This window comes from Lichenostomus cassidix, chromosome 7, assembly GCF_008360975.1.
Source record: "Lichenostomus cassidix isolate B80296 chromosome 7, HeHo_3.0, whole genome shotgun sequence".
In the NCBI taxonomy this organism is placed as follows: Eukaryota; Metazoa; Chordata; class Aves; order Passeriformes; family Meliphagidae; genus Lichenostomus; species Lichenostomus cassidix.
Window position 1 is genome coordinate 17,746,094 of NC_139488.1, and position 15,121 is coordinate 17,761,214.

Sequence of the window (15,121 nt, forward strand, 5' to 3'; positions counted from 1 at the left end):
GCTAAGTCCTGTCCAAGCTAGCCTTGAACACTTGCAGGAGTGGGGCACATATCCTTGTGCAGTATCAGTCTGAACCATCACATACTGTACTGGGACACACATAGTATTGGGAAGCCAGGGTGTAATTATTATTATTGCAGATATTCTCTGCACCAGCTTCCCACTTTGGATGCATTTATTTTCCAGAATGCCTCACTTCTGCTTAATTTAAACCACATCCAAAGTAAGCTACCCTAAGGGCCCAAAACGATTATTTTTACTTTCACCCCTTAATTTGATGCCACCAGTGTTGTTCAGGCAAGCCCTTATATAAGTATGCCTCTTCACTTTCTTGGTCAATATGCAAACCTACGGTAGCAGGCTTTTAAAAGTGGACAGAAAATTACTTTCTGAACAAATTCTCATTCTAATTTCAGCAACTAAATTGCACTCACATGGAATGAATAACTGCTACTTCAGAAAAATCTAGTCTTTTCCATACCCAATCTTTGGAAGTTAAAAGAGAACTCAGACCTAAAGCAAGCAAACCAAGCCAAGCAAAACAGTTCCTTTTTACCCTTCTCCCGCCATCAGACTAGATGTTAGGTGGTTGCCCTGACAAATAAGCATTGGAAATACAAAAGTAACTGCTAAAACTTACAACACATAAAATACCGTATTTAGGAAGTATGTCAAGCTTTGTAGTACAGGATAAATGGTGTATCAGGATGCATCAGCATGGAACAGTGGGGACACCCTGTGGCCACTAAGGTTCTTTACACGTCAATGTTCACATTATTCTTAATCCATTTTTCAATGACTTTTGCAAATTACATGCGAAGTCATATAACATGAGAGGGCCCGAAGAAAATAGAATTTACTTAGTTAACTTCCCACCTACCACTTTATCTCTGCAGTTGCTCTGCTCTCTCAGTTCTCAAGATCTTTTCTTCTTAGATATTTTCTTAGCTTCCAAGCTGAAAAGAAAAAACAAGTAGCTTGAGCTCCTTATGTGACAACACTAACTCCTGATGGACATGCATACAGGTAAAAAGCAACATTCTAATTTAAGTTATTTAGATGTACAGTAGTGTTCGTAAAAGGCATACGCTTCTCAAATCTAGGCATTCTGCTAACAGGAAAAACACTATCAGATGAAATACATGTGCAAAGCACCTGCCAATATTGTAAGCCAAGCAACCACAAGAAAATGAAAGGCCAGTAACTCTTGTGAATCTGAATACTGCTCCTTTCATCCCTTTCCTTCCAAGGCAGATATTTGTGCAGACTGTGAGATAGAGCACTCCTCACAGAAAATTCACTGCCCAAAACTCCCTCTGTTTTCATACTTACACAACAGACTCCAGACACAGCCTGCAGAAAAGGTCCTCCACCCAGTTCATGGGACAGCTGTGGCTTTATCAGTCAAGTTCATAGCAACACTGAACTCACTTCTGATCATGTTTACTTCACCACTTTAAAAAAAAAAAAAAAAAAAAGCAAATGACCTTCAAGGACAATTAATTTTTAAGGTTTGCATGTGCATATTTTCTCACTAAAGGAAAGAAGAATATTTTCTTTTAAATTTACAATTTTGAGCAATTAATCATTTTTACTTAAGCTGCCTACAAAAGCTGGGAATAGCCAGTGCCAAATCCCAGAGCATATGTCCAAATGTTCCCGTGAAGAGGCTGTGCAGTTTGCATGGCCCACAACTTGAGTCAATTTAGTATAGCATTCCAGATGGAAATGTAGCCATCTAGGACTTGCCCCAAGTGCTTTGCAGCTGTAAAATTCATTTAAAAGATCTGTTCTTGTACATATCCTCTTTAAAGCAAAACACACATCTCATCCCTCCAAGCAAGAGATTCATATTTTCCATCAGGAACATCTGACTTTGCCAGTCAGAGGAGGTGTCTGCTCAACCAAGATTCAAGATTCAGCAGAAGAAAGCACACTCCATACCTCAGGCAGTTCACTGGCACTACAAATCAAAATTCATCCAGCACACTGAGGTGATACAGCATTTCTGACCTTTTTAAGGGTCAGAAGGGTTTTAAGGGTTTAAAAGGGTTAAAAGGGTTTCAGCATTTAGTGGACCATGGTCCACTAAACTGAACCCTTAAAATAATCACATTTAAATTAAAACCAAAGCAGTCTAGGTTATTCTCAGTGTTGAAGTTCAGTTAAACTGCTTAGACTGCACAGGTAAAAGTTGTACAGACGTTAGAGTCAAGGAAAAAAAAATCTGTTCTCCACTACCTGTGCAAAACAAGAGTTAACAATACAAATTATCAACTCAGCTTAAATCTGCTCCCACAAAATACGCCTCTCAGCTTCTCTCACACTTGTCATCTACAGCAATATTAGAAATTATCTAATGATTCATCTTGAAAGCATTTTTCATGCATGCTCTTACTAAACATTTTCTCAAATACACTATAAGGCAGACTCACAAGCACTTGCTTTGGAGTACACATGTACCTGCAGCCGTGATTGCCCAGCCTCTGCCTGATTAACAATCCCATAAAACACTACTAAAAAGATTACTTAGTAGCTATTCTACCAATCCCATTCTATTAAGAAAAAAAAAAAAAAACCACGAAAAAATACCCACAATAAAAAAGCACATCATTTTTATCAGTAGTATAACTTACGATATATCTAATAAAGGAAAAAAAAATGGAAGCCCTACTTACGAACAAGGTAGAATTTCAGTCTTAAAGGAGGCAAGAGGGACTGTTTGGGCATGCTCTGCTTTATTCCCAAAACCCACTTACAAGGACTGCTCCTCTACCGCCTTCACATTCTGCACACAAACCTTCCTTCCCACACCATGCATCTGTAACAATTATTAGACCTAAGTATGTGATGATATTAGACACTCACCTCGATGCATCAGGCTGTAAACTTTTTCAACATTGTGCAAGGAAACAACTGAGAAACACCTGTGCTAAATAACACCAGATTAATCCACCATTAAAAGTCACAGTTTGTGCTCCAGTCTGTAAAGGTTTCTGCTGAAGAAAGGTGCTGAGCTGCCAGAGAATCATCACCGAGAAAGATAATCTGAGACCAAGACAGCTTAATAAACAACTCTGAAAGGATTTTACAGAACCCATGTCTCATGTCACGCTTGTATAAGCTGTTTACAACAAGGGGCTAAGAAAGGAATCCTTGGGGAGCCACACAAGGGGGCATATTCTTCTCAGAAGAGTTATGTGATTTTTGGAATGAAGTAATCTGATGTACAGATGAATGAGGCAATAAACAGTTTTTACAGAGGAAAATGGTAATGCTGGATTCTGAAACTAAGCACAGCAGGTAGCAAGCTTACAGAGGGGTATTGAAAAGATTCATACAATTTCCTAAAAGCTGATACAGTTAATCCCTCAGAAAAGGAAGACTGAACGGTTAGCATCACTCTCAAGTGTAATACCAGATTTCATAGGTACAATTCAAGCATAAACCCTCCTCATGGCTTCGTCTGGCACATGATTTACATTACTCTTCAATTATTAAGGCAATTGCTCAGTACTATACCATCCATTCTATCACTATAAATCCACTGGAAAGCATTTCCCTTAGCCATGGAAAGAAACCCATACTTGTTAACATGTCACTGCAGTAGAGACTACTGTCCAACTACTTTTGTGCAACATTATCAGAAACAACAGGCCCATCTCTCAAGATTCACCACATTCTTACTGAAGTAAGTGAAATGGTTCAGCCAAATGTGGATGGTAATGGGTAAAACGATATTAAAAAATACAGCAGATTAAAAATTAACCTTATTCTTAACATTTAGTGCAGTTTTCTTCAAGTGAAACTTGAGATGAAACATTGTGGAACAACTTGTTCTGTTGATCCCTAGGTTAAAAATCTATACCACATATATAGAGTGAGGATACCAGTCTTTAAGTGCTTTCACATTTTTCTCAGATGAAGTCTATTTCAGGAAGAGAATCATAGGAATAATAGTTAATGAAAAAATTAAACAAAACAGACCAGCCAGCAGTTACTGTGGCCATTTCTATGAATCATATAAAACTGCCTTTAAAAAAAAGTAATAATACAAGCTGATCAATTGGAGATTATGATTTTGAAGACTGATAGTCCTTTCTTGTGTTTACACACACTGTGTTTACCATACCCAATAAACAAAGTATGGCCACAGTCAGCATGAGGATGTTTTAGAACAAAGAAGTCAACAACAAAAAAACCAGCTCAATTGTTTTGCAGCTTCTTGTAATAAGAGCTATATATTCATATAAACCTCATGACTAAAACTTTTGAAGACTGAACTGCTCTGCAGTGAGAAGGCAAGCGTCTTTCTCCCGTGTGCAAGTGAATGACTAATGTCCATAAGATATATATTTTGTATTGTACAAACATCCTTCTCACAGGATATAAATAATAACACATGATCTATTACACCAAAACTGAGCAGGACTGCCGAGTATTATCAGCAGGTACACAAAACATTCCTACTCTCTGACTTTTACCTCACTCCCCAGTCTCCCTGGGTTTAATTACCCATCCACATAACAGTCACAATTACCAAAGCAGGGGCAAAAAAGCAGAATTAAAATTGTCAGCTCATGGTGAGAACATGAAAACACAAATACAGTCCAGACTAACACCATTCTTTTTTTAACTCCTCATGATACTATGACTGATTCAGAGAAGGGTGTTCTAAAACATTCACAGTAGTCATCTCTCACCTAAAACACACCTTTCTCCTTCCTCCTGCTGCTTGATGTCTTTTCTCCCTTAATAGCAACCTGTTCAACTTTATGTCTCAGAGAGTCGTGCCTTTACGTATACAAGTTGGTGTTTAAAACTACTTCACAAGAAAAGTTGAAGTAAATTAGAAATAACAAAATCAGCCATGTCAATATATGCAAAAGTAACTCCCCAGTAGTCATTCCAGCAAAGTCTGAGCCTCCACACAGGCAAAACAAACTGCAGGAACAAAGCCATAAGACTCTGGAGCAGCTATCATTTGACAATCCATTTAAATCTGTGAGCCCTGCATTAAGTTCAACTTGCATGAGAAAGACTATTCATATAAGCTGAAGCAAACAAAATCACGCCCTTTACTTTTTGTATACATCACCATGTACATGCTATATATCACTTTTTAATTGCATTAAAAAATAAAAATTGCCACATAGCAAGACAAATTCCTGAGTAAATCCTTTGCTTTGTCAAATGCTCAGATCCTCAGAGATGAAATGTCCTTTCTCCTCTGTATTTTTTAAACTATCTCACAAGCTTCAAAGTGTGACTAATGAAGTGTAGCTGATTGTCCTGATGTCTGCTGACAGCCACCAAACGCTGCCTGCCCCTCTCCCGAGCCAGCCAGCGGCTGTTTCAGACTGCCGGCCCTTGTCCAACGAGGGACAGAAATAGTCCTGCAAAGATGTCACTTGGCACTACTGGGACAGCAATACGTTCACACCGCTGATTGCAGAAACTGGTTTTCTTTAGCACTGAGCACCTGCTGTATTTGGGAGAGTCAGCAGCACGAAAGCCACTGCTGCGGGCACCGAGCCCTCTCCGTGAGCACCGCCGGGCAGCTCCCTCAGGCCCCGCTGGCCAGCAGGGCCGGGCGCCAGGTGCCGGCCTTATCACGCCGGGCTCTGGGCGCGTCGGCTCCCGCGGAGGCCACGACCTAGGCTCACGGCTGCCTCAGCCGAGCGTCCCACCTTCCGCGGCCTTGCTCCCGGGGCCACCTGCCACTGCAGGTGGCAAGCAACCAGGGCCGGCCCCGCTCACCTGCGCAGCGCCGCCGCCCTACAGGCACAGACGGAAAGGCTCCAGCCGCGGTCCGCTTCAAAGCGGCCGAGGCCAGGGCGAAGCCGGCCCGGGGCGGGAGCGGGATGCCCGGGGCGGGAGCGGGATGCCCGGCACCGGCACCGGCACCTGCGCCGTGAGGGAGCGGCTCCCGCCGGCGGGGCGGTGCGGGGCGAGCGCGAGGAGCGGGCCTGAGGGGGCACGCGCGGGGGCTCGCGGCGATACGTACACCGCGTGCCCTTGGAAACAACACCATGGCGGCTGGCCACTGTTTCTGTTTTTTACCTTTTTATCACCTTTCTGTCCCATTTGCAGCCACCCTCACACCCGTGCCGCCTCCCTCCCTACCTGCGCTGAACATACGCGAGATTCCCGCGGGGCCGCGGCCGCACCGCGCGTGGCAGCCCCGGCGGCGCGGGGCCTTTTCCCTGCGGAAGGAGCGCGCTCCCTAGCAGGCGGCACGACTCCGCGGCGGGACAGTCCAGCGAGAGAAATAACATCTAAGAATAAAAAGCAGTTCCGAAGCGCTTCCCAGCGCCCCTGAGACACCATTCTGACCGCTGCCCCCGGCAGGGGGCGGCCAAGGGCAGCGCCGTCGTGCCGACCTGTCGGCAGCCTGCCCCGACGTCCCTGGCGCAGCCGTCAGCGGGCCGGACAGGGCAGCGAGAAGGGAGAGGGGCGGCTGCTCGTGGCTGCCCGGCACCTCCGGCCCCGCCGTCGTGCCTGGACCGCAACAGGCGCCGATAGCGGCTGCCGCGAGAAGGGACATCCCGTGGGCGCCATCGGTAACTGCTGTATAAAACACACGTGCGGACTAAGCGGAGTGTCGCCCCTCCGCGTGTAACGTTACGGAGGTTTCACTGGAAAGCGCTGCCACTCTGGCACAGAGAGCGGGTTGCTGATCTTCCGCGATGGGAACGCTCTCACGGGGCCAGAATAGCTGAGAGGGACCCCCGAACGCGGCCCCCCAGCTCCAGCCGCGCCCGCGTGGGGATGCCGCTCACGGGGACACCGATGCGCGGGCCTTTCGCCGGGGTCGCCGGCCAGAGAGGGGCACACACCGGAGACACAGCACGGCAGAAGCGGCCGGGCTGAGCCGCGGCCCCGAGCGCTCGTCTGTGGGGATCGGGCCGCCCCGTCCAACCAAAGGGGCGGCAGCCTGAGCCGTACGACTGGGAACGCCCCGGTCCCTGCCGACCCCGCGGCCGCTCGTCCCCACGCCCGGCGCCGCTCCCGTCCCGCACTCCGCCAGCCCGCGGGGAGCCGGCGCGGGCGGGCTCCCCATTGGCTGTTGCTAGGTGACGTACGGTGCGCCACGTGACCGGTGTTAAATGCCGTCCGGCGGCGCGCGGCGCGCAGAGTCCGTCCCGCGGGTGGCGGCGGGAGCGCGGCTGCACCGCCCCGGCGGAGCGCGGCGAGCATGGTGGCGCGGCTCTGACCGCCTGTCCCCGGTGGGGACGGCCGCGGGGCGGTGGCCCGTGCCCCGTGCCCCGGCGGGCGGGGACGCGGGATGACGGGGGTGCTGGAGAGTCTGGTGCCGGACATGCACTCCAGCCAGATCTCCGCTAGCAGCTACCACCAGCACGGCGGCCTGCACAAGCCGCAGGAGTCCCCCACGCTGCCTGTCTCCACGGCCACCGACAGCAGCTACTACACCAACCAGCAGCACGGGGCAGCGGGCGGGCCGCCCTACGGCCCCGTGGGCTCCTACCCCTACGCGGGCAGCGGCACCGCCCCCTACTCCGCCAAGGCCGCCTACGACGTGGGTTACGGGGGCGCCTACGGCTCCTACGGGCCCTACGGCAGCAGGGCCTCTCCAGCCAACAACGACTCGGGTACGTCCGAGCCCCGCGTGGGGGACAGCTCGGTGAGCCTGGCGAGGAGGCGATCGGGACTCGGGACACGGGGTGGCCGGGAGAGCGCTCGTTCCCGGTGGGCCGCCCCGACGGGGCGGGCGGTGATGCCGAGCTGCGAGCAGGGCCCGGGGCGGCGGGGGCGCCTCGCCTCACTGGGGTTCCCGTTTCTGCCGCAGCAGAGAAGGAAGACTGCGAGCCGGAGATCAGGATTGTGAACGGGAAGCCGAAGAAAGTGCGGAAGCCCCGGACCATCTACTCCAGCTTCCAGCTGGCGGCTCTGCAGCGGCGTTTCCAGAAAACCCAGTACCTCGCCTTGCCCGAGAGAGCAGAGCTGGCGGCCTCCCTCGGCCTCACCCAGACGCAGGTAAGGCTCTCTCGCCGCGGGGCCCCGGGCACGTCCCGCCCCGCCGGGGCCTGTCGCCCTCCGCGGAGTCGGGTGCGAGCGTGGGAGGAAGGCAGGGCCATGGCGCCTCGACGGCCCCGGGGTGGGAGTGCAGGCGAAGCGGCAGCGCCGCTGAGGCAGTGCCGGGAGTGCTCGGGGCTGCGAAAGCTGCGCGTCCCTGCCCCGCCGCGGGCGGCCTGGGCGCCGGGACGGCGCCGCAGAGACAGCGGCCGCCTGACGCCCCTTTCCCCGCAGGTGAAGATCTGGTTTCAGAACCGCCGCTCCAAGTTCAAGAAGATGTGGAAAAGCGGAGAGATCCCAGCGGAGCCGCCTCCCCGCCACAGTTCTTCGCCTCCGTCTCCCTCCTCTCCCCCCACCTGGGACTTCGCTCCGCACCCACGAACCGCGGGCGGCGCCGGCACCGCCAGCCCCAGCCCCGCCGCCACCTTCCTCGGTAGCTACTCGTGGTATCCGCCGGCCCCCGCCGGCCCGGCGCACCTGCCGGCGGCCGCTCCCCTCCCGCAGCCGGCGCAGCCCCCGCATCACCACGGCAGTGGCAGCATCTTCTGAGCGCTGTAGAGACTCGAGCCCGCGGGCCGCACCCGGCAGCAGCGGGGCACCGACGTGCAGCACTGGTGTTTTGGTGAAGCCTGGCTCCGGCCATCCCTGTGGAGAGGAATCGCTCCGCGCCCCTGTCCCACCCCATTGCCGCTGCCGGCGGGCCCCGTGCGCATTCGGCCCCGTGCGGTCCTCCCACCCACCGTGAAAACAACCACGCTGTGGAACAACTACTCACCTTCCTCCCCTCCTTCCTCTTTCCTTCGTTCGTCTTTCTCCTCTTCCCCGGCATTTTCATCAAACCACCGGTGCAGAACTCTGATTAACTTTACTTTTTATTTTTTTAAAGTTGATAGGTGCCTTTGCGGATAACCTCACTTTGATGTTGGGGATTAAAAAAATAAAACGATAAAAAAATATAAATAATTTTTATATGTAGATTTAAAACAGAAGCTTCCCGTGTTTAAGGTATCCTTTCTAGCCGTGAACGAATCCGTCCGGCGGGGGTGGGGGCCGGTCGCAGGCGGCAGTGCCGGCGCGGCTCCCGCCCGTGAGTTGCCTCCGGGCTGGTTTCGTGCCCCGACGGGGCTTCCCCGGGTAGGGCGCCGAGCATCGCGCCCTCCACCTCCCCCGCTCCCCCCGGCAACCTAGCCACTGACATGCCCCTGCTCTGTTTGATGTCTAGAGTCGTGGAAAAAAAAAAACAAACGGTATTTTTGGTTATTTATTATGGAGAACTTATACACTCATTAATGTTTCTTTTACAATAAGCAGAGATTATTTAAATAAATTATTGTTTCCATGGTGCCCACGCTGAGTTTTTTTGGGGATGAGGGAGGTTGAGGTTGTCGTTTCGGACCCGGGCGATCGCCGGGAGGGAGAGCTGCGTCCCCTCCACCCCCTCCACATTGTAACTGTTGCCGCAAGCCTGCAACCTCCCCCCTCCTTCCCCTCTTTCCCGTCTACAATAAAATCGCGCCCCTGACAGTCTTCTCGGCGAGGCCATGAATCACTCAGCGCTGCCTGCAGCAGCCCAGAGCAGCCCCCCCTTCCCCCTCTCCCGCCTGCTGGCGCCAGCGACATTTCACCCGGGACAGACTCCTGCCGTCTCGCAGCTTCCTATGGCGGTCCGGAGGGGTTTGGGGCAGGGCCGTGTCCGGGAATCGTAATAGTCCTGGAGCTGGTCCTCGGGGGCAGCCCTGACCCGGAGACATTTCGCCTTCCCCCTCCAGCGATGGCACCCAGGCCGGTAACCTGCATGGGATCTTTGCTTGGGCCAGAGCTGATGGGTGCCCCAAGCCCATCTGTGGTGCTTCGAGAGCTGGAGGCACCGACTGAACCTCTCTGAGATGTGCCCCTTGAGGACTGGACCCCTCAGGATGTTTCCCTCTGGGATGCAGCCCTCCAGTTTCATCCCGCCTAGCTGAACTCCTCTGGGATGTTCCTGGTAAGGGCGGGATCCCTCCAGGTTGAACACCTTTCCAGGCAGCACCCCCTCCAAGTTGCAGCTTCATGGGATGTATCCCTCGAGGGCTGGACCCCTCCAGGAGACAACCCTCTGGAATGCTCCCTGCACCCCTCTGAGCTGAACCCTCTCTTTGATGACCTTTGCCGCATCCTTCAGGGCCGCCCTATTCGAGCCGCCCACCTTCCGGCTGTGCCCCTCCAAGCCGTAACCCTGATGGGCAAACCCCTGCGGGCTGCGTCCCTGGAGGTCCTGTTACTCCAAAAAGCAAAAGGGGGTGAAAGAGGGGGTCTTTGGCCTTTGTCACCCCGAGGGCCCCGCCATCCTTGGAGAGGGCAGGGTGAGAGAGAGCCGTGCGGAAGATCCCGTTGCAGGCAAGATGATGAAGAAGGCTCAGGCCAGCTCGCCCGGGGTAGGGAATACACAGCCTGGCCGAGACTCTTCCGAGAGGCCTTGACATGAGGAGCCCGGGCGGGGCCGGGGGAGGCGGAGGGGGGCGGCCCCACAAGGAGACACGTAGGGAGGAGCGGGGAAAGAAGGGGGAAAAGAGGTGGGGGGAAAGAGGGGGAGGAAGCGGGAGGGCAGACTGCTCCTGAGAGCTTGGGGAAAGCTTGGGGGCGAGGGGAGGCGGGGGTCGAAGGAGGAGTGAGGAAAAGAGAAGAATGACGGGGGGGTATTGGAAGGCGAGAGTCGGGTGCAAAGAAAGCGAGAGGAGGGAGTGGGAGAGACAAAGGGGGAACAGGCAGCTGCCCTCTCGTCCCGGAGCTGACCCGGCGGCGAGGACGAGGGCGAGAGCCCAGAGACGCCCCAAGAAACAGCTGGGCCGGCCCATCCCGCATCTCTCCCCTCCTTCACCCTCCCGCCGGGGAGACCTGATGGTAGCAGCCTCAGCTGCCCGCTCGGGCCGGGGAGGAGGAACTTCCCCGCTGGCGGGCGGCGAATCGCTGGGGTGGCGAGCACGGAGCGCGGCGGCACGCGTGGCGAGCAGCACCGTGGAGCCCCTCGCCCCCGTGGTCTGGCAGGAGCTGTGTTCCCGGCAGCGCGGTGTTTCCGCGGACTATGACCGGGATGGAGCGGGGGGAGAGGGGGGAAAGTGGGATACACCCCTTTGGCAGGTGACAAGTTTTGCTAAATCGGTCGTCCGAGATGCGCGAGGAAGCCGTGGGCGCGGGCCATGGCCGGGACGGAGACGATTCCCATTCCCGTTCCCTCCCCGTCCCTCCGCCCCGTCGTTTGTACAGGCTCTTCTCGCAGTTAAATAAAATTCACCCCAAACATGTGCTCCCCGGTCCCTCCCGGCCCAGCGTCTCCAGTCCGATGGAGCATTGTGCTGCAGAGTGTTGCTCAGACATGTGGAGTCGGGCAGGATACCGACAGCGGCGTGGGGTCTCTGGGATGGGGACCTGTCCCGCGGGGGAACGCTACCAGCGGTCGGGGAGCAGAGCACACCACACCCAGAATGGGAGCCTCCGCGCCTTCCTTCTGTTATTTAGTTATTTAGTATTTTATTATTTAATTATTACTATTTATTTGCTGTCTGCTAGCAGCAGTCATCTCTGGGCTGCCCGCACTTGGTGTGTGCGGTGGGGTTTTCGTGCTTCAGCATCCCCGAATCTCCCAGAGCCCTTCCAGGCTCCTTATTTCTCCCGCTGCTCGCATCCCAGATGCGGCTCACGCCGTGCCGGGGTCGGCGGCGGCAAGAGGATGCAGCGGCGCGTTACAGCAGCTCCCGCGCACCGCTGATGCATACGTATAGATATGCGTGTGTTTGCAACCTGTTTTCTTCTGCTCTTTTGCTGTACGACAGGACGGGACAGGCACCGCTGAGAGCCATGATCCCCCTCACAAGTTACACGGGGATCGGCTGCCCGGAGCCGGCCAAAGTCGCAGGGAGCAGGATAACGGGGGGGCGGGAGATGCCCTGGCCTCCCCAGCACTCCGGGAAGGGTTGCGGAGCGGGGGAGGGAGCCTGGTGGGGGGCTGGGACAATTCCACCCCACGTCCCAGCGCCGAGGTGCCCCCACTCCCGCCCCCCGTCGGCCCTGGTCTCGGCTCCGGGGCGGGGGGGGCGGCTGAGCGGGGCCGGTCCCGGGGGGCGGCCGGGGTAAGTGACGGCCCTGCGGCCAGCCCGGTCCGGGAGGGCGGAACGGCAGCCACCCGGCCCAGGGAGCACCCTCTGCCCCTCCGGAGCACGGGCGGGGCCGGTCGGGCTTGTACCGTGGGGAGGCAATTTACTCATTTGCCCGGTGAAAAGAGAAAGCACGAGAAATTCAATTAAAGCGGCTCTGGCAAAAGGAGTTATTTGAGGCATGAATGTCTCCCCTAAAGCTGCAGCAATCATGTGGCATTAGACACTTCCGGAATCCTATAGCCAACTTGAAAAATCCCAGACCCCTTTTTTCCCTAATTTTTGCTCTGATCTGTAATTTTATCCACATTTGCACTAGTTTGAGCATTCTGGCTCTCCCATCTGAAAGCCTGCAATTACTATATAATTCTTCGCAATTTCACATGTCCTAATATGGACTGTAATTTTTGCGCAAGACAATTTCCTGCTATTTCAAGCATCAACATTGTCAAAGTTGTATGTACATAATAAATGGGAATATCAATGCATAGTTTTTAGCATAACATCTTGACTCCTCGATAATTATATCCGTTCGGAGCCTACGCAGAATTAGCCTGAATTGCATGGTAACTGCTGCTGCTTTAAAATTTTTAAAAATTACTCATAATTTTCCCAAAGATTACCAAGATCTCGAGTGCACAATGTCATCAGCGTAATGAAGAGTAAACATTTATGCTAATAATCTGCAATTTTTTTCATCAGCTATAAAGACAGAGGCTATATAGCAGAAAATTTCAGTCATATTCTGCAAGAGCAGAGCTGCAAAAAGGCTGCTGCGCTCAGAGGCATGTGCATCTCTGGGGGATCTCAATCCACATTTGCACTCTCAGGATATTATTATTGTGCTCGGATTCTTTTTTTTTTTTTTTCCTCTTTCTTTCTCCCTCCCCGATCCTCTCTCCCTCTCTCACACTCTCTCGTTCTTCTAACTTTCGTAGCAGAAAACCGCGCTCGGTCCTCTGGTTTGTTGTAAAGCAAAGGCTTGTGCCCAGAGCCTCAGGGACTGAGGCGGAAGGTAAGGGTGACGACAAGCTCCTTTCTCGCGGGGGTAGGTGAGTGTACGGGGCGCCACGCGGACGGATGCCCCGCGCGGGCCGGGAGAGGGGGGAAATACCGCCGGCAGCTCCGCCGGCCCAGGCTCCCCGAAAAACTTCCCGCCGGCGGCACCGGGGCGAGGAAGGGAGTGGGACGGCGGGCCGGGCGACGGGGATTGCGCGCACAGCCGAGCCGCGCCTGCCGGAGCATCCCGCGAACCGAGCCGCGCCGAGCCGCGGAGCCCAGCGCGGGCAGAGCGGAGCGGGGGCGGAGCGGGGGCACTCGCTGCCCGGGACTGCCGCGGGGCCGGGGGCTGCTGGCGCCGGCGTGCGCCCGTTTGCCGTGGTGCTTTCGTGGTGTGCGTTTGTCGGTTCCTTGCGAAGGGGAGCGTTACTGCCCGGTCCCGAGCCGGGAGGCGGGAGGGGAAGGCGCCGGCGTGGGGGGGACATGGCACTTTTCACTGGCATGAGAGCGGCGGTGGCGGCAGGAGCGGGCTAGGAGGGCGGCGGCGGGGAGAGCGAAGCGGGCGGCGGCGGGGATATCTTATCCCCCTCTGTCAAACGAAGGGAGCAAATTCCGAATGCAGACGGGCTTGGGCTCTGATATTTGATTTTTTTTCTAGTTTCAGGGGCCGCTCTGTGCTCTGCAATTAGATTGACACATGTACAACATCCCCAGCTATTCAAGGGGGTTCGCAGGGACACTCCAAGGGGATTTTTTTTCCCTTTTTCTTTTTGGGTGGAAGATATTAAAGAGGTATCTGTTGTTTGGCAATTTTGCTAAGTCTGTCTTCATTACTTCAACATTGTGCATTTGCTAATTTGGAAGCCCCTTCCTATTGACAGCTCTGCTCCATACACCTGCAAGCAATTTGCAGAGCTCCAATATAGGAGAATTGCAGAGATGGCAGCTCGCACCTATTTTATTTTTTTTTCTTCGCTTTTCTCAATGCACAGCAAATTTGGCTTTCAGTGCGTTATCTCTTTTGTTAATGCAAAAAGATTCCCTGGGCGAAAAAATTGCTCATAATTACCAGAGAGATGGGGAAACTGCATTAGAATAAATAAACCTGAAATTACTGTAATTATGTTGTGTTTGATGGGCTCGGCTTGTAATCAAGAAGAGAATACAGTGAAATGATGCTGACCCTCTTGGGTTTGCAGCTGTACGCGCACTTTGGGGTCTTTTTTTGCAGAAAAGAGTCATTTTGATCATCATTAAGCTGTGTGTAACCTATTTCAGAAGTGTTTGAAAATGAGGGGCACTTTTTTTTTTTCCCCAACAAGGAAAAATATATCCCAAAATTACATTTTGCCATTTACAGGCTCATCCATAAGGTTGTATTTGCCGGGTGACAATTGGTAAAGGTATAGTATTCGAAATCAGGATTAATCATTGTAATGAGGTATTGTTTCAATATAAGCACCTTTGGATTATTCATAGTTTAATTAATATCCTCATTATGAAAATCTTCGAATCAGATATTTGATGAACTACTTGTCAGCAACAAGACAGAATTAATTAGGCCTGTATTGAGATTAACATTTTCAAATGTACAATTATAATAGCCTCTAACTCAAGACCGCCTCGCTGAGAGAAAACTGATAATTTCTCCATTTGAACTGTTAGGGAGACCTTATTGAATTAGGAGAAGCTAATATATTTTCAAAGCGCTCCGAGCTGCTTGACCACCGCGCTCCTGTCCGGTTTGGTCTCCGGCAGAGCCGCCGCGGGAGCTGTGCGGGTCCTGGGGCGCTACGGGGCCGCGGGGCCGTCCGGCTCCGCTCGGGACTTTGGGCCGCTCGGGACCGGACTCGGGCGGTGGCATTGCGGGAATGTGGAGCGTTTTCCGTGTCGGTACAGCAGCCCCGCGGGCCGCCGCGCCGGGTGTGCGCGCTGGGGCGGATGCTGCTCTGCCG

The 15,121-nt window shown here is 53.3% G+C and overlaps 2 protein-coding genes across 3 annotated transcripts in view; one reads left to right on the plus strand and one right to left on the minus strand.

Annotated features, from left to right (window-relative positions):
* Window positions 1–942, minus strand: part of ITGA6 (integrin subunit alpha 6) — a 122,256-nt gene extending 121,314 nt beyond the window's left edge. The window contains exon 1 of the mRNA XM_085066453.1: window positions 881–942. The gene's annotated coding sequence lies outside the window, so the exon portion shown is untranslated. The remainder of the gene's footprint in view (window positions 1–880) is intronic.
* A 5,056-nt stretch (window positions 943–5,998) lies between these two features.
* Window positions 5,999–9,381, plus strand: DLX2 (distal-less homeobox 2). Of its 2 annotated transcripts, none has more exons than XM_085066457.1 (3): window positions 5,999–7,613; window positions 7,811–7,998; window positions 8,272–9,381. In XM_085066457.1, the coding sequence occupies exons 1-3, from the start codon at window positions 7,289–7,291 to the stop codon at window positions 8,584–8,586; spliced, it is 828 nt and encodes a 275-aa protein (XP_084922583.1). In that variant the 5' UTR covers window positions 5,999–7,288; the 3' UTR covers window positions 8,587–9,381. The 2 variants fall into 2 exon arrangements, with proteins under 2 accessions (XP_084922583.1, XP_084922584.1); XM_085066458.1 differs by having other exon boundaries at window positions 7,814–7,998.
* The last annotated feature ends 5,740 nt before the right edge of the window (window positions 9,382–15,121 follow it).

Bases quoted from the DNA above. Each gene is read 5' to 3' on its own strand.
- DLX2 (XM_085066457.1), top strand. From the start codon at position 7,289: ATGACGGGGGTGCTGGAGAGTCTGGTGCCGGACATGCACTCCAGCCAG. The intron at 7,614-7,810 runs GTACGTCCGAGC...TTTCTGCCGCAG, and splicing joins TCCAGCCAACAACGACTCGG to CAGAGAAGGAAGACTGCGAG. The intron at 7,999-8,271 runs GTAAGGCTCTCT...CTTTCCCCGCAG, and splicing joins TCGGCCTCACCCAGACGCAG to GTGAAGATCTGGTTTCAGAA.